This window comes from Centropristis striata, chromosome 4 (genome assembly GCF_030273125.1).
Source record: "Centropristis striata isolate RG_2023a ecotype Rhode Island chromosome 4, C.striata_1.0, whole genome shotgun sequence".
Lineage (NCBI taxonomy): Eukaryota > Metazoa > Chordata > Actinopteri > Perciformes > Serranidae > Centropristis > Centropristis striata.
This window is the reverse complement of record NC_081520.1, coordinates 2,371,033-2,395,140: the sequence shown is the minus strand read 5'-3', so window position 1 is coordinate 2,395,140 and position 24,108 is coordinate 2,371,033. Positions and strand designations below refer to the sequence as shown.

At 35.3% G+C, this 24,108-nt stretch overlaps 2 protein-coding genes across 2 annotated transcripts in view; both read right to left on the bottom strand.

Moving 5' to 3' along the window:
- On the bottom strand, positions 1–23,156 carry meis3 (myeloid ecotropic viral integration site 3). Its single transcript, XM_059331781.1, has 12 exons — positions 23,075–23,156; positions 15,390–15,529; positions 13,983–14,157; positions 13,430–13,480; positions 13,294–13,344; positions 10,959–11,108; positions 10,637–10,745; positions 9,340–9,485; positions 6,023–6,099; positions 3,137–3,195; positions 1,711–1,797; positions 1–203 (listed from the first exon to the last, which is right to left on the bottom strand). Exons 1-12 carry the CDS (start codon positions 23,084–23,086, stop codon positions 1–3), a joined length of 1,260 nt encoding a protein of 419 aa, XP_059187764.1. The 5' UTR covers positions 23,087–23,156.
- Positions 23,157–23,561: 405 nt separating this feature from the next.
- Positions 23,562–24,108, bottom strand: part of LOC131969835 (thymus-specific serine protease) — a 34,529-nt gene continuing 33,982 nt past the window's right edge. The window contains exon 17 of the mRNA XM_059331058.1: positions 23,562–23,810. Within this exon, the coding sequence (XP_059187041.1) occupies positions 23,562–23,810 (249 nt within the window). The remainder of the gene's footprint in view (positions 23,811–24,108) is intronic.

Here is a 24,108-nt window from a genome sequence, read left to right as displayed (position 1 = left end):
CTAGTGTGCATGTATGTCCAGTCCCTGGGCGAGGAGCGGCTCTGCGGGGTGTGCGTGTGGCGGCGGGTGGAGCAGCATGGCGGGGTGGGGGTGTGGGCCCGGGTACGGGTGCAGGGAGGGTCCTGGGTGGGGAGGGTAGCCGGGCTGGGACAGCAGAGCACCGGGGGTAGTCGCCTCCTGCAGAGAAGACATGCCCTGCAGACCTGGAGAGGACACACACAGGGGGTTAGATATATATACACTACCGGTCAAAAGTTTTAGAACACCCCAATTTTTCCATTTTTTTTATTGAAATTCAAGCAGTTCAAGTCAAATGAACAGCTTGAAAGGGTTACAAAGGTAAGTGGTGAACTGCCAGAGGTAAATAAAAAAAGGTAAGCTTAACCAAAACTGAAAAATAATGTACATTTCAGAATTATACAAGTAGGGCCTTTTTCAGGGAACAAGAAATGGGTTAACAACTTAACTCTATGGAGTCTAGGGCTATTATTGGTTCCAATAATTAATTATTCCTTCAAAGGTTTGGTTCACAACTTTCATCACAATGCTGCCTTCTCCAGCAAAATATATAAAAAAGTTCATGTTCAAATCAAGAGGTATATTGTAAAAAATGATTCATATTTAAAATGGTTAAATTATAATTTCCAGAAACACCTGGGAATTGTTGGTTTTTTAACAAATGTGTGAATTTGTTTGGGGCTATTTTCAGCAGAGGGGATATTAGTTTTTTCTCATTATTTCTACATAAAGTGCAAATGCCATGAAAAAAGTAAATTACTTTTCTTATAAATATTAACCATAAAATAGAAGTTGACATCTGTAAATGATAACATAATTCTATTTTTCATTTATACTTATTATTCAATTGCTTAATGGTGTTTAATGTTACATTACAATAGATTCTATGGAAATATACAAAAAATACACATCATATTACTGAATCTAAAATTAAGGAAATAAATTATGATGCATTATTATCAGTGTTGGAATGTAACTAAGTACATTTACTCAAGTACTGTACTTTAGTACAGTTTTAAGGTACTTGTATTTTACTTGAGTATTTCCATTTTATATAACTTTATACTTTTACTCCATTACTACATTTAGAGGCAAATGTTGTACTTTTTACTCCACTACATTTATCTGACAGCTTTGGTTACTTTTCAGGTCGAGATTTAATATAAAAAATAACATAAATTTTAAAATTTTAAAAATTAAACCTCATAACAATATACTAAATAGTTCAAATGAGCCCTATCTTGAGAAAATAAACCGCTGCTTACATAAATGCACCAATAATAATAATAATCTAATAATATATATTTAGAATATATAAAACAATCTGAGTGGCTCCATTCTGCATAACGAGTACTTCTACTTTTGATACTTTAAGTACATTTTCATGCTGATACTTTTGTACTTTTACTTCAGTAAGTTCTGAATGCAGGACTTTTACTTGTAGTGGAGTAATTTCACATCTTGGTATTAGTACTTTTACTGAAGTAAGGGATCTGAATACTTCTTCCACCACTGATTATTATATTTTAGCAACCCAGCATTATATAAAGATATTCAAATTAGGTCAAGCTTGCTCTGGATACACACAGAAACCCATTTATTTATTTATTTTTTTCAGCTGGCGTAGTATATTTTACCCTCTGCGCTGTCAGTGAGTGTTATTACTGTGTTATTACAGTGTTATTACTGTACCTGCTGTCCGGAGCCCCAGGTGGGCCTGTCCGTCGAGCCCGTAGCCCCCGAGAGCTGCTCCCTCTGGGCTGTAAGGACCACCCTGACCTGTGAGACAACACCCAGGGTCAGACACACACACAACACATACAAACACACACACAGTCGTGGAACAAATGATTAGACCACCCTTGTTTTCTTCAATTTCTTGTTCATTTTAATGCCTGGTACAACTAAAGGTGAGGATAACAACAAAAATAGCTCATAAAAGTTTAATTTAAGAGCTGATATCTAGACATTTTCCATAGTTGGTAACACTTTATATTAAGGTCCTTGTAATAACCATTAATTAAGTCTGTGTATCATTTTAAAAAACTTTTGAAAACCCACTTGTACAGACTGGCATTTGTGCAATGATTTCTAACGTCTTACACATATTTTAATTTTGTATCCTATTATTTTTGCTTGTTCACTGTTTTTGATGATGTTCTGTTATTTTTGTTTTAACTGTTGTGTTGCCTCCGTGATAATGTACTTTGTAAAGCACCTTGTAACCCTGGTTTTGAAAGGTGCTATAGAGATATAGTAATAAATAAATTAATTAATAAGGCCCTTGTAAGTCCTTACAAGATGCTTATTAACATTATTGTGTGTTTATAAGCTTATATAAGTGTTAATAATGGCATTACAAACACCCATGACCCACCCATTATGTCTTTGCCATGCCTTTATTAATCTTATTTTGTTAGCTTATTGATATTAAAATATACTTTATTGCTCATCTATTATAAGTTAACTATTCTTTTTGCAACTACCGGATCTAAAGCGAGAACAATGCCTTATTACTTGTTAATTAATGGTTATTAAGGACTTTATTATAAAGCGTTACCCCATAGTTTTCTTCATAATAACCAAAAGAGACTGCATCTTTTGAATATATGACTGCCAGGAAAAACAATGTTAAAGGGAATTTCCATTTAGTATGGGATTATTTTGTTCAATACATTAAGGACTTGTTACAATAAGCATATGTTGTTGTCCTCGTTTTGGGTTGACTGCCTGTTTTTTTTTAAATTTAATTTAATTTATTTATTTATTTTTTTTCCTGTCTGTTTTTGGTGTCTGTCTCGGTTGTTTGTAAGTGTTTGTATTATATGTTGAAAAATTAAAAATTAAATAAATACTTAAAATAATAATAATAACCAAAATCATTTTTAAGAAATCCATGGAAAATGACTAGATATCAGCTCTTAAATTAAACTCTTATGAGCTATTTTTGTTGTTGTCATTATATTTGTCCAAACAAATGTACCTTTAGTTGTACCAGGTATTAAATGACCAAGAAATTGAAGAAAACAAGGGTGGTCTAATATTTTTTTCCATGACTGTATCTACACAGAGTTGTTTACTGATCTAGCAGGCAGCCGACTGATTCATGAACACTGACCTGAGCGATTCGACTGGTCAATCATCGGCTGAACTATTCTCCTCCTGGCGTTGATGAACCTGCACAGAAACAGGAGAGAGAGACATAAAGACGTGAGAGAGAGAGAGAGAGAGAGAGAGAGAGAGAGAGAGAGAGAGAGAGAGAGAGAGAGAGAGAGAGAGAGAGAGAGAGAGAGAGAGAGAGAGAGAGAGAGAGAGAGAGAGAGAGAGAGAGAGAGAGAGAGAGAGAGAGAGAGAGAGAGAGAGAGAGAGAGAGAGAGAGAGAGAGAGAGAGAGATGGACGAGGCCAGCCGTTAATGAAGAAAAAGGCTGACTAGGAGACTATTAACCTTTTCCATTTTACAACCACTTAACCCTTTCAGAGGGCAGAGTAAATCAACGTTAGGGCAGAGCAGGGATCGATCGCACTGTGATAATTGATTGATCTGCATTGATTGTGTGTGTGTGTGAGTGTGTGTGTGTGTGTGTGTGAGAGCTGCAGCAGCAGGGGCAATAAAAACATGCACCTTATCAGATTACAGAAATCTATTGTTTAACATGTACTTCATCTTTTGGGTTTGTGTGTGTTTCTGTATCAACATACAGAAACTGAACATTGTGAAAGAATGTGTGTGTGTGTGTGTGTGTGTGTGTGTGATAGGTTTAAAATGAAGATGTGAGTTCAGAAGGAAGGTCGTCAGTATTCTCTCACATGCATTATTTCCATTGTAGATTTTTTTGCTGAAGGCGAGACACTATAGGAAAAAGTATTGTGTATTTCATGCACCAAAATCTTCATTAATTCTCATATTTTAACTGTTTAAAATGCCAGTTTGTGAACAAAGTGACACTGTTGTTGTTTGGTAATGAAAAAATAGAGAAAAAATGAATTATTTTCTGTATGGGAAATTCAAGATTTCTTTTTACACTCCATAATACAGCAAAATGTGTGTTTTACTCTGTGTGTGTGTGTGTGTGTGTGTGTGTGTGTGTGTTCTTGTGCTTCCTACATAGTGAGGACCACAACACGTTTTTTTAACCAACAGAGTGAGGACATTTTTGCAAAGTGAGGACATTTCGGCCGGTCCTCACTTCTTTAAAGGCTTTTTTGAGATTTCAGACTTTGTTTTAAGGGTTAAAGGTCACATGATAATGATAATTAACTGAAACTGTATTGTGTGGTTACAAAACTAACTAAAATTATAGTGAAAATGTCCTTCGTTTTCGTCTTTGTCAACTTTTTTCATACATAATGAAGATGGATAAGACAAAGGAAATAAAGGCAAAATTTACTGTGACCTCTTTTTAATCTCCCACCCAACAAATACCCCATTACAAAAAAACTAAAACTAATAAAAACTAAAACTAGCAAACTCACTCTAAAAACGAATTAAAACTAACTGAATTTGAAAACAAAAACTCACAACCCAATTAAAACTAAAACTAATGAAAAATTCAAAACTATAATAACCTTAGCAGGGAATTCACTGTTCCAATGAGGGTCCTCACAAAGATAGAAGTACGAGAACGTGTGTGTGTGTGTGTGTGTGTGTGTGTGTGTGTGTGTGTGTGTGTGTGTGTGTGTGACACGTGTGTGCCTGAGGGAGTGAATGGAGGCAGTAAACCATCTGATTATTGAATATTGATTTGCTATTCTGTTTTATGAACACAGAGCCAGTGGATTTTACTGCCGCTTCAGAAAAACTGCTTACGGGACAATTCTTCTTCTGTTACAAGCCTCGCTCTAATAAAGAACATTATAGTCTTCTCCAAAAGTCTTGTAAAAGTGCAACCTTTTCATTTAACTGACATTTATTTGCACAGAATAAAAGAGATACTAGGCAAAACAATGACACTTGTTAACTACAGATGCTGTTCGTTTCTACACGGCACTTTCACACCAGTATGTTATCGCCGTGGCAACAGTTTAACAGTTTAACCGTCTGAACCCCAACAAGACGTTTCAGGGCGTTTTTTGCTCTTCTTACATTTTACTCACTGCCTTTTTTTCACTGCAACATATAAATATAAATCAGCACAATCATGGCTAGAAGTGGGAACAACTCAAAAATGCCATTTTGTGCAGAATAACACAGTTATAATGACATAAATCCTAAAAAAAATTAAAACACAAGTTGAATTTCTCTGATATTTAAAAAAAAAAATTGAAATAAAATTGAATGTATACATTAAACACTTTTCCAAGTACCCACAAGTGTATATGAATATTGAAAAACAAAACTGAGTCTCCACATGTTATACATATTGAACTATTTTCATTTTTACAGCCTCTCCTGTCCTCTCCTCTCAGCTCTGTGTAAACAGATTTTCAGTGAATATTTGTCACGTGACCGTTCGTTTAAAGAATTTAATGTTTTTAACAGGATCGAGTTATTCCAAACTGTTTATTTTTTGTGATGTTTCAACTTAGAATAAAGTGATTTTGACAGAAATATCACAATTTAAGGATTTGTTACTTTTTTGTAATGGAAACTTTCATAACCTATAATCTGTTCAATGACCGTCGGAAAGATCAAGTTTCTACTATAATGTCAGTTTTTACAGTTTCTTTCTAAGATTTACGGTGAAATTTTGGCGATTACTTTTCAGAAAATATACGTATATATATATATATATATATTTTTTTTTTTTGTGATGTTTTAAATTATTATAAAGTAATTTTGACAGACATATCACAATTTTAGGCTTTGCTACTTTTTCTAACCCTGTAATCTGATCAAATTTAGACGATATGCCAGGTTTTTTTTTTGCGATCTTGTAAAGAAAACATCCAGGGGTCTCCGAGGGTTAATTGAAAGCTGACACTTTACATTTAAACAAGACGGTTTAACGGATTATTGATAAACCACAGGGTTAGAATCAGTATATTGATTAAGAGTGCACTGACCAGTTGTTGACCTGTAGGATGGTCAGTCCCGTGTCCTGGGACAGCTGCTTCTTCTGCTCCTCGGAGGGGTACGGGTGCTGGGAGGGGACACACAGAGCACAAACATGAGGAAATGCTTTTTATTTATTTTAATACTTTATTGCAAGGCTTCTTACTTTCACAAACATAATGAGTCATTTCGTTTTCTTTACAATATTGTACCTTGCATTTTTTTTTTCCCCCTTTTTTTCAAGGTATATATTCACAAAGTAAATAACAAAAACATAGGGTAAACAGACAAACATATATACAAGCAAACTGGTATTCCCCAAATGAGGATCTCTAAGAAAAGAAATAAACAACAAACTAATGATTCAGATTCTTTGAATATGAATCAATTTAGGATGCTTATTAAACGTTATTTTGTTTTGGAAGGTTATATTGCTGATAGGAATGGTGATGTTGGACGGTATTTGGAAAGGTGGGAAAGATTTATTGATATTCCCATACAGAAAATAATTCAATTTTTGTCTATTTTTTCACTACCAAACAACAACAGTGTCACTTTGTTCACAAACTGGCATTTAAACAGTTAAAATATGAGAATTAATGAAGATTTTGGTGCATGAAATACTTTTTCCTATAGTGTCTCGCCTTCAGCAAAAAAAATCTACAATGGAGATAATACATGTGAGAGAATACTGACGACCTTCCTACTGAACTCACATCTTCATTTTAAACCTATCACACACACACACACACACACACACACACACACACACACACACACACACACACACACACATTCTTGTACTTCTATCTTTGTGAGGACCCTCATTGGAACAGTGAATTCCCTTGCAAGGTTATAATAGTTTTGGATTTTTCATTAGTTTTAGTTTTAATTTTGTTGTGAATTTTTGCTTAGTTTTTATTAGTTTTAGTGCTAGGTCACAGTAAATTTGCCTTTATTTCCTTGTTTTATCCATCTTCATTATGTATGAAAAAAGTTGAAAAAGACGAAAACGAAGGACATTTTCACTATAATTTTAGTTAGTTTTGTAACCACACAATACAGTTTCAGTTAATTATCATTATCATGTAACCTTAACCCTTAAAACAAAGTCTGAAATCTAATAAAAAGCCTTAAAAGAAGTGAGGACCGGCTGAAATGTCCTCACTTTGCAAAAATGGCCTCACTCTGTTGGTTAAAAACGTGTTCTGGTCCTCACTATGTAGGAAGTACAAGAACACACACACACACACACACACACACACTGTAATAACTGGAGTGAAGCAACATTTGACCTGCCTCATTTAGTAGCTAATTGCCCCACCAACAATTACTCTCTCCATTTCTATCCCATGCACAGTTATTCAGCAGCGAGCATATTCACATAATCACTTAATCCCGTGATTTTTCATTTCATTTAATTGACCTCCATTACACACTCGGTTCCCCTCTCTGTTCTTGTCAGCCATGTTTTGCCTCTCACTAAATCCTCTCTTTCAGTAATTAGTCTTTTATGCAGGACACCAGCTTCCTTTGTTTTGTTTCAGCTCTGCAGGTTTTAATTATTGTCCAAATTCAATATTTTTTACATGTAACCAGTGGTGGAAGAAGTATTCAGATCCTTTATTTAAGTAAAAGTACTAATACCAAGATGTGAAATTACTCCACTACAAGTAAAAGTGCTGCATTCAGAACTAAAAGTACAAAATTATCAGCATCAAAATGTACTTAAAGTATCAATAGTAAAAGTACTCCTTATGCAGAATGGAGCCACTCAGATTTTCTTTATATATTCTAAATATATATTATTAGATTATTATTATTATTGGTGCATTTATGTAAGCAGCGGTTTATTTTCTCAAGATAGGGCTCATTTGAACTATTTAATATATTGTTATGAGGTTTAATTTTTAAAAACTTTAAATTTATCTTATTTTTTATATTAAATCTCGACCTGAAAAGTAACCAAAACTGTCAGATAAATGTAGTGGAGTAAAAAGTACAACATTTGCCTCTAAATGTAGTGGAGTAAAAGTATAAAGTTATATAAAATGGAAATACTCAAGTAAAGTACAAGTACCTTAAAATTGTACTAAAGCACAGTACTTGAGTAAATGTACTTAGTTACATTCCAACACTGATAATAATGCATCATAATTTATTTCCTTAATTTTAGATTCAGTAATATGATGTGTATTTTTTTGTATTTTTACATAGAATCTATTGTAATTTAACATTAAACACCATTAAGCAATTGAATAATAAGTTTAAAATGAAAAATAGAATTATGTTATCATTTACAGATGTCAACTTCTATTTTATGGTTAATATTTATAAGAAAAGTAATTTACTTTTTCATGGAATTTGCACTTTATGTAGAAATAATGAGAAAAACTAATATCCCGCTGCTGAAAATAGCCCCCAACAAATTCACACTTTTGTTAAAAACCAACAATTCCCAGGTGTTTCTGGAAATTATAATTTAACCATTTTAAATATGAATCATTTTTACAATATACCTCTTGATTTGAACATGAACTTTTTTATATATTTTGCTGGAGAAGGCAGCATTGTGATGAAAGTTGTGAACCAAACCTTTAAAGGAATAATCTAATAATAAACTTATGACAAAAGGATCCTCCTACAAAAGAAAACTCAAATATATCTGTCTGAGTTTTAGAAGAAAAAAAAAGAATGTGTAAATGTATTATATATTATATTATTTAATTATATATGTCATATCCCACTTAAACTATACTATGTATATCTCATATATGAATATATTTAAATATATATTTATTCATTGATGTTCATACCACTACATGCTAAAATATAATTTCTCTAATGTGCAATATCTGTAAAATGCAACACATAAAATATATATTAATAATAAATTCCAAATAGCAGAAATGCATGTATATAATGTGTATAAAATTATTTTTTATATTCTTTATTCTGTTTTTTATGTCTATGTGTCTGTATCTTGAGCTGCTGAGAACATATACGCAGAACGTATATATATATATGTATATATATATATATAAATATAAATATATAAATAAGTAAATAATAGGAAAAAGTAAATAATACATGTATATATATATATATATATATATATATATATATATATATATATACATACATATACATATATATTATTTACTTTTTCCTATTATTTACTTATTTACATGTGCATCTCAATAAATTAGAATATCATAGAAAAGTCTATTTATGTCAGTAATTCAGTTCAAAAAGTGGAAATAACACATTATATAGATCCAGACTGCGATCTATATAATAATAATAATAAATAATAAACGTCTCTCACCGACAGGTGCTGGAAGAGCCAGGCTCTCATGATGTTTGTAGCCACTTTGGGGAAGATTCCTCTCTTCTTGTTGTTCCTCCTGTCTCGGTCTGAGTCGTCGTCGTCTCCCGTGCTGGGGGACGCGCCTCCTCCGTCCAGACCGTCTCCTGCAGGGACAGACACACATCTCAGGGACCGTTTGACTCACCGTCTATAAGGTACAGCTGATACAAGCTCAATGTTTTTTTTTACAAATACAGGAGCATCTCAATAAATTAAAATATCATGTAAAAGTCCATTTCAAGTTGTTAAAGTCAAATAGCCCCAACCAAGTATTGAGTCATCAGAGGCCAACATTTCCATAGTAAAAATACTTTTTAAAATTAGTCTTTTGAAATTATAATTTTTTTTGAGACACTGGAGAAGAATATTTAAAATGATTCTACATTATATCAACCTATTCTAGAAACTGAGAAAATAAAGAGTAAATAAAAATAAAACAAATTGCTAAAAACAAAACAAAAAAACACCAGTATTGAATGTTCAATATCAGTCAATTGCTGATCATTTAAAAAAAATAAATAAATAAATAAAATAAAAATTGACCTTTTGTCATTTTTTGAGAAACTGAATTTTAGGTATTCATTAAATGTAAGCCATAATCATTATAATTAGAAGAAATGAAATAAATGAAGACATGAAATGTTTCATTCTGTGTGTAATGGATCTATATAATGTGTTTTTCCAAATTTTGAATTGAATTACTGACATAAAAAAACTTTTCTATGATATTCTAATTTATTGAGATGCACCTGTATGCTGCTAATGCTAATAACTCTAAGTTATTAGATCTATCTATCTATCTATCTATCTATCTATCTATCTGTCTGTCCATCCATTAAAAGTTTAAACTCAGTGAGATATAATGTGAAGTATATCATTTTTAAAAATGAAAAAGGGACACACAAGGGTTGAAGTTGATTAAAAAGTTGCATTACAGAAGTATGCGAATATTCTACTACTGTTGGAAAATTGTACAGCACATGTAAAATGTCGATGGAATGTTGATATGTGGAATCAATAAAAAAGATAATAAAAAAAAATAAAATAAATAAAATAAAAATAAAAAGTTGCATTACAATAACTGTGTCATGTCATCAATAATAAGCTAATGAGACACACGTATATAGTTAAAAATAAAGAAGAAACATATTTTTTGGCAATATGTAATTCAGTGCAATGTTTTCTCACATATATTTTCAGTGTGTGTGTGTGTGCGTGATTGTGTGTGTGTGTGTGTGTGTGTGTGTGTGTGTACCTGTGTCGCTACAGTTGTCTGCTGTGCTGTGTGAAGGCAGGCCACAGGTGCCTGGTGTTCCCAGAGGAGTGGTGGCACATTCATCCGGCTCCCGTAACCACGATGCATTCTGCAGGGACGGACAGGAGAGACAGGGGGGAGGAGGAGGAGGAGGAGGAGGAGGAGGAGGAGGAGGAGGAGGAGGAGGAGGAGGAGGAGGAGTAATGGGACGATGGTGAATTCCCAGCAGATGAGAGAACAGGAAGTCACACACAGACGGTCATTATTCAGCCTGTCCTCCAGTGTTTCTGCAGGCTGTTTAACATTCTGCAGCTGGTCTCACCTGCTCCGACAGGCTGGTGCAGGACCCGGTGAAGTCCTCCATGTCGGACTTGGAGCCGCCCTCCCGGTCGTCCAGGATCAGGTCTGTGGGCATTTTGCCCTTCAGACAGGTGATGTAGCGGTGGCAGAAGTTATCGCACAGGTCATGCACCTTCAGAGACACATTTATTCACAAGTGTTAGCATCACTTCCTTATCAGATAGTCCGGCGGCTTAGGACCAGATTTAAGAATAAAGGGGACACGTCGGACAAAAGCACCAATTTTTTTCCACTTTCTCTCTATCTCTATAGGTTTTAATTTTTGGTAGGAGCCACTTCATCAAGATTGTGGATCGGAGATGGCAGCCATATAAAGTCTATGAGAACCGATATATCTTCCAAGCCACTCAGAAGGTCAATCTTGGTGTCAAAATATACATTTTTTGGGCCAAAGAATAATTTAAAGCTACTGAGAATATCACTAGATGATCAAATAGATATGTTCATTTTTTGCCATGTATTTACATAATTATTAGATTCCAAACATTTTCAGCTCAGGATTCTCTGCTGCAGCACTTGAAGCAAGTTGCCTACCAGTCTGGGTGAAAATTAACATATCTATTTGATCAAATAATCATCTAGTGATATTCTCAACAGCTTTAAATGATTCTTTGACCCAGAAAATGTATATTTTGACACCAAGATTGACCTTCTGAGTGGCTTGGAAGATGTATTGGTTCTCATAGACTTTATATGGGTGCCATCTCCAATCGGCCATCTTGATGAAGTGGCTCCTACCAAAAATTGAAACCTATGGTGATGGAGAGCATGTGGAAAAAAATTGGTGCTTTTGTCCGGCGAGTCCCCTTTATTTAGCTAAACCGCCTGACTAAGAGCCTAAAAAGGTCATATTAGTCGTATGAACCCTGTGAAACCTTTGAAACATGTTTTTCTTTCAAAGATCGCCAAAGATAAACCGTTTATCTTAGAAAGAAACTGTAAAAACAGGTATTATCGCCGAAATTAAACCTTTCCCGCAGTCAGATCATAGGTGATGAAAGTTTCCGTTACTTCAAAAACGAAGCTTAAATTTAAAAAAGGCTGGAGCTGAAATTTGATGGACAACAGTTGACTAGCAGCTAAACACTGACAGGAGTCGAAGAGCAGTCGAGAGGATTTGAAATGGAAGTTCAAGTGTAAATAATTTAAGGAAGAGCTGTGGAAAAAGCATTCAGTGATAGTTTAAGTGAAAGCAGTTAACCCTCTGAGCCCCACTGGGATTGAAATGTATGATTTCATTTTGCCAGAAATACACATTTTCCATGGTTTTCTTGACAAAACCATGGAAAATGTCTAGATATCAGCTCTCAAATTAAACTCTTATCAGCTATTTTTGTTGTTATCATTATATTTGTCCAAACAAATGGACCTTTAGTTGTACCAGGCAGTAAAATGAACAAGAAATTGAAAAAGACAAGGGTGGTCTTATCATTTTTTCCATGACTGTATGTATATATTGCTGTAAAATATATTTTAAAAAACGCTTTGAAATGGCTTGGGATTCAGAGGGTTATTTACAACACATGATTATAGTGCTATTTAACAGACCAAAAGTTTTAGAACACCCCAATTTTTCCAGTTTTTTATTGAAATTCAAGCAGTTCAAGTCAAATGAACAGCTTGAAAGGGTACAAAGGTAAGTGGTGAACTGCCAGAGGTAAATAAAAAAAGGTAAGCTTAACCAAAACTGAAAGATAATGTACATTTCAGAATTATACAAGTAGGCCTTTTTCAGGGAACAAGAAATGGGTTAACAACTTAACTCTATGGAGTCTTGGGCTATTTTGTCCATTTTTGAATTCTTTTCATGTCTTTGTAAGTCATTTTGTGTCTTTTTTTGGTCATTTTGTGTCTTTCGGTGTCTTTTTTGGTCATTTTGTGTCTTTTTTTGGTCATTTTGTGTCTTTTTTTTGTCATTTTGTGTCTTTCGGTGTCTTTTTTGGTCATTTTGTGTCTTTTTTTGGTCATTTTGTGTCTTTTTTGGTCATTTTGTGTCTTTTTTTTGTCATTTTGTGTCTTTCGGTGTCTTTTTTGGTCATTTTGTGTCTTTTTTTGGTCATTTTGTGTCTTTTTTAGTCCTTTAGTTCAACATAAAATGTGATTTTGAATCTTTTTTTTTACTTTCAAAACACTATCATGCTCAATAAAGAATTTTAAATGTTGCAAATGTGCATTAATTTCAGAGTACACTGAGACATTAAACTGCATCATTTTCAATTAAATTCTGGAAAAGTTGGTGTGTTCTAAAACTTTTGACCAGTAGTGTATACAAAGTTCAAATAAAAAGACACACCAACCTTCTCCAACTCCAGTAAATGAAAGCGGAGGACCTGTATGGCCTGGATCATCTGCAGGACGGAGAATGTGAGTTACTTATCAACACATGTCCCACAATGCATGTATGAAAGAGCATGTTCATGTTTGTTTTCATACCAAGTTGTCGAGCTCAGGATTGGAAGAAAATATGGGCTTCTCTGATCGGATCTGCAACACAAGACAAACAAACTTATGATCAATCTGATGTTGGGCAGCACCAAGTGTTATGAGGACACTGTGTTTATTTATTTTGATCTTTTTACACTGGTTGTCATTTTGTGTTGTTGTTTCTTTTCCTTTCATATGTATGTGTGAGTGTGTTTGGGTATGTATTCAAATGTGGGCGCGTGTATGTATGCGTGTATGTATAATTTCGCTGTATAGGTAAATTATATTTATGTTTTTGTAATACAAGACATGTTTAGACAAGGATGTTAACTTGTCATATTTAAGGAGAGGGGGTGGGAGTTTATAAGTTTTACTTCTTCTCACTCCTTTTCGAATATGTATTCTGTCATGTTAAATGTTTTGTCTGACTCTTTTTTTATTTATTATTATTTGTTTTCATATTCGAAATAAACTTAAATCAAATCAAATCAAAATCTGAAAACACTCTTCCAGGTGGCGTCTGCTCTGTGATTGGCTCTCTGAACGCCGTCTCTCTCTCTACCTGCTTGGCGAACGCGGCGATGTCGTCGTTGAAGGATTCGGACGAGCAGACGTCGCTGTGATTGGTCATGCCGGGGAGGTGGGAGGTAGCGGAGAGGGAGGCGGAGTCTCGGGGGGAGCAGGTGGCGAGCTCGCACTTTTCAAACACTAAGGCCAGCAGTGGGAACAGTGGGTGACTACACACACACACACACACACACACACACACACAGTTAACATACTATACATAAACACAGTTACAGTTGACATAGTGAACACACGATACATTGACAGAAGGTGTTAGAAGAACAGTATTTATGAGGCAGACAGCTGTAAACTCTAAACATGTATTTTCATGTATCTCAATAAATTAGAATATCATAGAAAAGTTTATGGTAACACTTTACAATAACCATCATTTATAAATGGTAAACAGAAGTCAAACAAGTAAAAGTAACAGTATGTGGCTCAAATTTAAATATAAATGAAAAATATGACATCAGTATTATATAAGTATTTGTTAATGTGTGCAGACAGTATTTGCAAATTTATTAACAGTTGTGTATAAAAGTCATGAGATTGTATTCTTAATTCTCTTTAAATCATATTTTATTGTGATTGCTTTATCCTGATGCAGAACAAACTAGTACAAAGTACAAAATAACTATTTTGGTAACACTTTACAATAACCATCATTTATAAATGGTAAACAGATAGTTTATTAATGTTTAATCATCATTTATAAACAGTTTATAGGCCATTTAGAATGGTAAATAGATCATTTGTTATTGTTTAACTAAGTAAATAATGTATAAATGGCTAATAGATGGTATATTAATGTAAATTTATAATTAATTTACCATTAACAAACAATTTAATTATAATTAATAGTTTTAGTTTCACTCATTATTACATTTTTAACACCATATCGCTCAAATTTCCGTGAAACTGACACGGATTTCGCTACAATGCAAGTTAATGCCAGTCATATTTTTCTGGCGAGATCTTCACCACAAAGTGATTATGTACATTCACTGAGTGAATATTTAGAAAATAAAACATATATTTCTCGCTAGAAATGTGATCAAAATCCATTTTTATGCAGAAACTAAGTCAAAATATTAATTTTTTCACTAAAAATGAGAGAGCTGTCCACCATGTTTTTTGTTCTGACCGCCGGGACCTTGAAAGTCACGTGACTTGGAACAAACCAATAGGAACAAATATCCATGGAATAGCCACGGGATATGACTGTCTTTAACTTGCATTGTAGCGAAATCCGTGTCAGTTTCACGGAAATTTGAGTGAATCCGTGGCTATTCCACGGATTTCTGTGAGATCATGTTGGTATATACTGTACGTTAATCTGTGTGCAAATGTAATCATTCTTCCGCTCCACCGTGTCGGGTTTCATTGCCCACACACTCACCCATAGATCTGGTCTTTGTGGTGTTTGAGGGAGTCGGGGATGGAGGGTCCGTAGTGTGGGGGGGGCAGCGGCCTGACGTCGTCCCCGTACCCCCCCATCGACATGGCCTCCGACCCTGAGTAGTGCACCAGCTCTTCATACTGAAACACAATTATGCGGAAAGACAGAAAACATGAGACACGTTGGACATCTGTGCCTGTCTGACATCAAATCTATTGTGATTTTATTATGTGGCTGAGCTGTCAGCTGACCGGACCCACAGTCTGCAGCACCCACTGATCATTCTACTCATATTTAATATTGTGTGTATGCCTGTCACCATAATTACTATATCGACTTATCGTTCAATCTGTAAAAATGGACACAATCGTTTTTTTCTGGACTCAATCTACACCAGTGGTTCTCAACCTTGGGGTCGGGACCCCAATTGGGGTCGCGAGATGATTTCTGGGGGTCCCCAAATCATTTTGGAAGTCAGCTCTGTCTCCACTGTGTTAAATGTTCATGTTTTTTAGTCTTTTTGGTCATTTAATGTCTTTTTTTGGTCATTTTGTGTTATTTTGTCATTTTGTGTCTTTTTTGTGTCTTTTTTTTTTATCATTTTGTGTCTTTTTTAGTCATTTTGTGTCTTTTTTGATAATTTTGTGGTCAATTTGTGTCTTTTTTAGTCATTTTGTGTCTTTTTTTGATAATTTTGTGGTCAATTTGTGTCTTTTTTGGTCACTTTGTTTCCTTTTCTTGGTCATTTTCTGTCTTTTTTTTGTCATTTTCTGTCTTTTTGGTAAATTTGTTTCTTTTTTGGGTCATTTTCTGTCTTTTTTTGGTCATTTTGTGGTCAATTTGTGTCTTTTTTTTTTGGGTGATCTGAACTGTGCGTGTGAGATTGTGTTCAGTGAGCGGGGGTCGCGGACAACATGCATGTTAAATTGGGGGTCACGACTCAAAAAGGTTGAGAACTACTAATCTACACTGTAAAAAAATCTGTTTAATTTACAGTAAAACACCAGCAGTGGTGTTTGCCTGAACTTCACCCTAAAAATGATAGTGAGTGTTTTTTTCAACTGTTTGAAACTTTTTATTGATGTTGTGTTTTTACTGAAGTGTTGTTGTTTTATCTCACTTCATGTAATTGTTGTGTGTTTTGCATGAATTTTTATAGCCGTGTCAAAAGACAAATTTCTGCTCTGTTGAACAGACAATAAAGATATATTCTATTCTATTCTATTCTAAATTTACATGTAAATATCAGCAAAAACTGTAATTTAGACTGAAAAGTCCCTCTATTTTTAGGGCAATTGTGTCCTTGTGATAATATGGCATTTCGCCATTAATTTTACATGAAAAATGTATATTTTTACAGTAAAACTGTGTGTTTTCTAAAGTTTTACAAAAGTTTTGTACTATTCCTTGTTTTACGGTAAATTTTGAAATTTACGCCCTATTTCTCATGCAATTTGACACTATTTTACTGTAATTTCTACAAACATTTTTTACAGTGTATTGTCGTTTACATGCGAGCAAATGTTTGACAGGCAGTAAAAATTGCCGGAAAAAAAACCCTTTTTAAAAATGTTTTACCAAGCAGCCATTCCAGCTGTTTATATGTTATTTTAATAATAAAATAACATAATACATAATGATTATGTCATTGCAGTGTTTTGTTAACAGAGCCTGCAAATCTATTTTATTTGTTTTAGTTGTAGTTTATTTATTCATCTTTTATTTATCCAGGATATTTTAATATTTATTTTCCACATTTCAATTCCAATGTTTAATATTCTCGAGATTCAAAAATTCATTGCTGTGTAGAAGGATGTACTTATTATCCTCTAATATCAATATAAAATAAAAAAAAACATCAATACAACGATACTATCGTTTATCGTGATAGTTTCTGGGAAAATATATTGTCCTAAAAAATTTGTTATCAGGCCTAGTTGTGTGTTTGTGTAAATTTATTATAATTATTGTCTTGATTGATCATTTGGTGTTCCAAAACAAGCAAATGTCCACATTAAGAGAAGTTGAAAACTTGTTTTAAACAATAACTATTGCAGCCGATTTCAATTTATTGCCCAACATTTCCTTATTTTATTTTTTTTTTCTTGTGTGTCCAAGGTAGCGGGGCTTTCTGTCTGTGTTTTAGTTGTCTTTTAAGTGTCATATGTGACAAATTTGGAAAATAAAAGCTGATTAAGTTGACGTCAATCCACTGATATTCCACTAATAGTGTTCAGGCTCCTTTATGATTAAAATCCCAGAACTTTTCATGCACTTCCAGAACTTCTACTTCCACTTTCCAGACTATCTAAGCCTTTATCACTAGAGAACTATAAATGCAAGTGCAAAAATATAGTTGACAGAATTCTTATGTAACCACAGCAATCAATGTGTGTTGTTACTTTGGTTCTTTTTCACCGTATTAACTGGAAAAATGCCTCCTTTTTAATTTCACGCCCAAATTTCAAACCACTTTTTGGTTTGCATGAGTGACTGTGACAGTGAAACACCAGATTATGTTGGAAATCAAACATTTTTCAAGGAGTATATATTCAAATTTAAGCACAACCTTTCAAACATAAAGGTTACAATAGAACATTCTCCAAACATTCAAGACTTTGTGTTAACCCTGAGTGAGATAAAGCTTCAATAAAGCAACAAAAAACATCAATATTAACAATAATCAACCATCAGAAAAGCATAAACTAATACTCCCAATGTATGTGTGTGTGTGTGTGTGTGTGTGTGTGTGTGTGTGTGTGTGCGCGCGTGTGTGTGTGTGTGGTAGCTGCTAGCCGCTAGCCAGAGAAACAATCTGATAAAAATGATTTTAATAGTTTCCTCTCAGTTTGCCCTGTTTTTTTTTCCTGTGGTTTTGTGTCTCTTTGTAATTGTTTTGTGTTAATTTAGTTAATTTTGTTCATATCGGTGCTTGTTTTGCACTTTTTTGTCGTCATTTTGTGTCTCCTTTGAGACTCAATTTGAGTCTCTTCAAGGTTGCTTTGTGTGTGTAACACTGCAAATTATTTGTTTCTTACCAAGATAAAAAAAAACTTAGATTTAGAAGTATTTCCAGCAATTTCATTTTGTCTGCTTCTGAATATTATTTCTTAGTTTCTTTTGTTCAGACAAGGTAAGTAGGAGATGTTTTTACCTTGTGAAAAGTGATCTGTTTCATTCTGAAGAGTCAGCTTTTTCAAAACCAACATGGCTCAGTTCAAAATTTTGTTTAAAAAAAAAAACATCTCCTACTTACCTTGTCTGAACAAAAGAAACTAAGAAATAATAGATTTAGAAGTGTTAGATAATTTATCTTGTTTTAAGAGTTTGTTTCTTTATTTAGTGTTCAACATGCTTATTTCTAGTTTTAACAATCTTAACTCAAGAAATCTTGTCAAGTGAAAATATGCAGCTAGATAATTTCCCTCAGATTGAGTGTTTTTATTGCTGAAGTTATTTGTCTCTTCTAACAGAGATATATGTTAACAAATTGAGTTTCAAAATGTGTTAACATATATCTCTGTTAGAAGAGACAAATAACTTCAGCAATGTGTTGAAGTTAGACAATAACACATAAAAACCCAGTGTAAATTGACCGTAAAGGCAATACAATTATTTATAACATGAGCAATAATCTTTTGGCCACTTTTTTATTTTTATTTTATAACAAATGTTTGACCACTTTTTGGTTTGCATGAGTGACTGTGACAGTGAAACACCAGATTATGTTGAAAATCAAACATTTTGCTTATTTCTAGATTTAACAATCTTAACTCAAGAAATCTTGTCAAGTGAAAATATGCAGCTAGATAATTTCCCTCAGATTTAGTGTTTTTATCTTGTTTTATTCACCCCTTTCTTGCACCATCAATGCATCAAGGCAGAGCACTATCAATGCAGTTTTGTGTAAAATCCATCTGTGTGTATGTGTGTGTTTTCCTTTCAGATGAGGGAAAAAAAAGTGGCCAAAAGATTATTGCTCATGTTATAAATAATTGTATTGCCTTTACGGTCAATTTACACTGGGTTTTATGTGTTATTGTCTAACTTTATATTGCTGAAGTTATTTGTCTCTTCTAACAGAGATATATGTTAACAAATTGAGTTTCAAAATTTGTTAACATATAACAGTGAAACACCAGATTATGTTGAAAATCAAACATTTTGCTTATTTCTAGATTTAACAATCTTAACTCAAGAAATCTTGTCAAGTGAAAATATGCAGCTAGATAATTTCCCTCACATTTAGTGTTTTTATCTTGTTTTAGACCCCTTTTTTGCACCATCAATGCATCAAGGCAGAGCACTATCAATGCAGTTTTGTGTAAAATCCAGCTGTGTGTGTGTGTGTGTTTTCCTTTCAGATGAGGGATTACATGCTGCTGAAAACTCTCAGGGTTATGAAAGCCTTTCAGAAGCACTTGGATCACCTAAAAAAACAAAAAAAACAAAGCAAGATTTCCTTGGAAAGTGGTGTGTTTGGTGCTTAGCGGAGGAGGAGACGGGAGGAGGCTCAGATGGAGCTCCGTGGAGGAAAACGGTGAGTCTGTAGCTGCTAATATCGTCTCCTCCCTCCTCGACTCAGACTAGACAGGAGCCGTGCTGAGACGTCCCTCACAACCCGCTGTGACAGCCTCGCCGGGGCCCCCACACACACATATGGCATGCTCACACACACACACACACATGCACAGATACAGAAACATCTTGTACGCACAGCATCATGAATAAACATGCGTGGCTCCCCTGGTTTCCCTCTCTTTCCTCTGTGTTACTGAGCTAATTTGTGCCTCGCTGCAGCTTCTGTCTCTCAGGTCAGCAGATCTGCTTCTGTTCTGTCTCTGCTGGATTAAAGGGGCTCCTTGAGGCGGGCCCCCAGGGGCCACCGGGATCACAGCAAGCAGCACCTGCTATAGGTGGCCCGGCCTGGAAACCTTTCACTTCAGTGTTATTTTAACCAAGCTGTAAAAGTTACGAGCTGGTATATTCCCCATGCAGGCAGGCAGGCAGAGGTTGTGATTCACAGCAGGGACTTTCACATTTGCATTGTCATTAAACTCTGTATTTATACAGTCATGGAAAAAATTATTAGACCATCAAACCCATTTAATTTTCAAAAATGGTTAGAAACTAGAGAAATGTCATCCGAACTTCAGTGTTGTATTTTAAAAGATAGAAAAATCATTTTGTTTCATTTTTAGACTCAGTCAAACAGCAAAATAATAGAGTTGGAGATGGAAAAAAATATTAGACCACCCTTATTTTCTTCAATGTATTGTTCATTTTAATGCCTGGTACAACTAAAGGTACATTTGTTTGGACAAATATAATGATAACAACAAAAATAGCCGATAAGAGTTTAATTAAAGAGCTGATATCTAGACATTTTCCATGGTTTTCTTGATAATAACCAAAATAATTATCAAGAAAACCATGGAAAATGTAGATATCAGCTCTTTAATTAAACTCTTATGAGCTCTTTTGTTGTTATTATTGTATTTCTCCAAACAAATGTACCTTTAGTTGTTCATTTTCCATGGATTTCTTAAAAATGATTTTGGTTATTGTGAAGAAAACTATGGAAAATGTCCAGATATCAGCTCTTAAATTAAACTCTTATGAGCTATTTTTGTTGTTATCCTCACCTTTAGTTGTACCAGGCATTAAAATGAACTAGAAACTGAAGAAAACAAGGATGGTCTAATCACTTTTCCATGACTGTATTTATGTTTTTAATACTCAGACAGGATTTTTGTTGAATTTGAGATGTTTGTTGTTATTTTTGGAGTGCATAAATATCTCGATTATAAGTGTGAGACAGCAGCAGAGAACACTAAATGATTACATATTCTCTCTATGTTGCATAAAAGCTCAAATAAATGAGTCCCCTTCATGTGCATGCACTGACCCCTCTGCAGGACCCCCTGGAGGTCTCCGGACCCCACATTGGGCACCACTCACTGTCCTAAATGGCTTATCAAATTGTTGTATTCCAGAGTCCCATATGGCCACCGGGATCACAGAAAGCACCTGCTCTGAGGCCCCGGCCCCGGGACACCTTCTAGTTTTTATGGAGGCGGGCTATTAACACAATCACCGCTATCGGATTGCGCGTCTCTCTTTACGCACGGCTCCTATCAGGTTTCTGTGCGTCAAAGCGGATCAAAGCGCACAAGTTGAGATGACAAATTCCGCGAATTTTCCCTTTTTTTTTAAGTCACGGAGCTGGTAAACAGACTTCACATGGCAGGACAACAAGTTGTTGCACCAAAGTTACTGCAGGATACTTTAGCTGGGAATAAACATTATTTAGATTTGTGGAACCGGTGGATTTATATTGACCGAAGTCTGTAAAATTAAAAGTAACAAGTGAAGACAAAATGTGGAGTTATTTCTGACGCTCTGAAAAGCTTCACTGAATTAATAAACCTGAACAATGAACAAAGGAATGAGTTTAACTTTGCCAACATCCATATTTATTTTAATATAATGGCGTTCATCTAAAATCTATGTCAAACCCTTTCCTGCAAAATAAAATAACAGGAAAATAACGACGATATAATAAGAGAAATGTAATTTTGCGTAAAGTTCAGTAGTTTTTTTTTTTTCAACATAAAGTTTGAACAAACTGTAACGAAACGAGCGAAAGGAGACATGAACACAAAGTATCTAAAAGTTACTTTTGAAAATAGTTTTTGTTAAAGATAAACGTTTTTTCCAGCATTAAAGCAAACAAACAAAAAAATAAATAAGACCTGCCTACACAGTCCCATAAAAATAAAACTTTTGAAACTCTCTCCCAACAAAGCAAACACACATAATTAGATATAATTTCCAAGTCTAAAAATCCCACCCTAAGAAACAGGGCCAGTTCTATACAAAATAGAATATATAAAGTTGAAATATAACACTTTGAATAACCTGTGGCTCTAAAAATGACCAATTTACCCAAAACGTACAGTGATATTATTAAACAAACAGCCGAAGAATTCTTGATTTTTTTTTAACTAAATAGTGTTTTGAAGCAGTCTCTCTCTCTGTGTCTGTATTATACAGTTTGTGTGTGTGTGTATGTGTGTGGACCTTTGCTCTGCAGCAGTAATTTTCAGTTTAAACACACTATCCGCCTGTCTGTTGCCTCTGGATCTAAAAAAACAACTCTCCTACTCCCCAATGTGCAGAGCTGAATGACCTGCACCACTCTGTGTGCCAATATAACACAATAAATCCACATTATTCTTAGTGGAGGATGACATATGCATATCCATAACAACACTTTCTTCATGAAGCATTACTGACATGTGCTGCTGAAACACACAACCTCCACTGAATTATGATTTTTATTGCTTTTTATCACATAAGAGGCCTGCTGTAATATATGGGAAAACATGTCTGGCTAGTGTTTACAGTGCAAAAAGGCACATTTGTTGTTTGCCCCTCCACATGAAGTCCATGCCAGCACAGTCCACTAGTCTGTTTCCACTGTGGGCCTTGTGTGTGTTTTGTATGGCTGCTGCTGCACCCGAGCAGAGAGCCAGCACTGCAACCATATGCTCCTATTATGATGCTTTTATTTCTAATTATACCTCATAAAACCTGCTATCCCGCCAGGCTCTGCTCTGAAACGTTACCATAGATTATAACAAATAATCTTAATAATAATAAAAACACAGCAGCAGACCTACCCTCTTCTCCATGCGACTCGACAGCCAGTCCTACACCGGAGATGATGATGCTCTGCTCGGCTAGTCCAGCGAGCTGTGCTCCCTTGCTCTGTGGTCCTGGAAATAAAAGTAAAAATGTTTGTTTTTAATATAATAATTAACACTGTGGTTGCAGTCATGATTAACAGCATGCAAAAACAGTCCACCAGGATCCAGCATTATAAACATGCTGTGTGGAGAAAACAGTGGAGACCTGCTCCTTGTGTGTGTGTATGTGTGTGTGTGTGTGTGTGTGTGTGTTTACTCCGAGCTCATCGCGTTTTATATTACAACATTATGAAGGCACTGGAGGTTTTATGGACGTTAATAACCCTGTATACGTTACTGCCGATGTGAGCTTAATGGTTTATAATACACTTAGCGGCAATAAACGCTATAATAAAGCTCGCAGCCTATTAAATGCTGTTGGCTGGTGGTGAGGGATATAAAAACGCTCCGGTAAATGGTGTTAAAATGTCCCACCGAGACGTAAATATCCGGTCCTGGTCGGGGCCGTGCCCGCTGTGGGTCCGGAGGAGTCAGCGGTGTCCTGCAGCGCCTCGCCTCCGCCTGGTGCGCCTCTCGCTCCGGCTCGCAGCTCGCAGCTCGTCGGTGATGCTCGGTGCTCGGTGTGAGGAGGCGCAGACAAGAAAAGCGTCCCCCCTTCCTGGTCTTCTGGCTCCTTGTGCTCGCTGTCCGCGCAGCGTACGGCGACAGGCTGGAAAATGTCACGGCTGGGAGTGAGCGATGGTGTTTTCTGTCTCAAGAGGAGAGAAGAAGGAGGAGGAGGAGGAGGCGGAGGAGTGGTGATGGTGGTGGTGGTGGCGGTGTGTGGGGAGGTTTCGGAGGGTCAAAACGCGACGGGGTCTCTTGGCCCCCCTCCCTGCCTGCCTCCATCCCTCCTCCTCCTCTTCCTCCTTTTACTCCTCCTCCTCCTTATCACACAAGAGAAGAAGAAGAAGGAGAAGAAGACCCCCCTCGATCGTTTTTATCTCGGCTCTCCTCCTCACTTCTCC

What these genes read in the sequence shown, in the direction of transcription:
- meis3 (XM_059331781.1), bottom strand. An exon ending in TGACCAGTCGAATCGCTCAG is followed by an intron (nt 1,798 to 3,136) that starts GTCAGTGTTCAT and finishes GTTGTCTCACAG; the next exon opens with GTCAGGGTGGTCCTTACAGC. An exon ending in CCTGGGGCTCCGGACAGCAG is followed by an intron (nt 204 to 1,710) that starts GTACAGTAATAA and finishes TGTCCTCTCCAG; the next exon opens with GTCTGCAGGGCATGTCTTCT.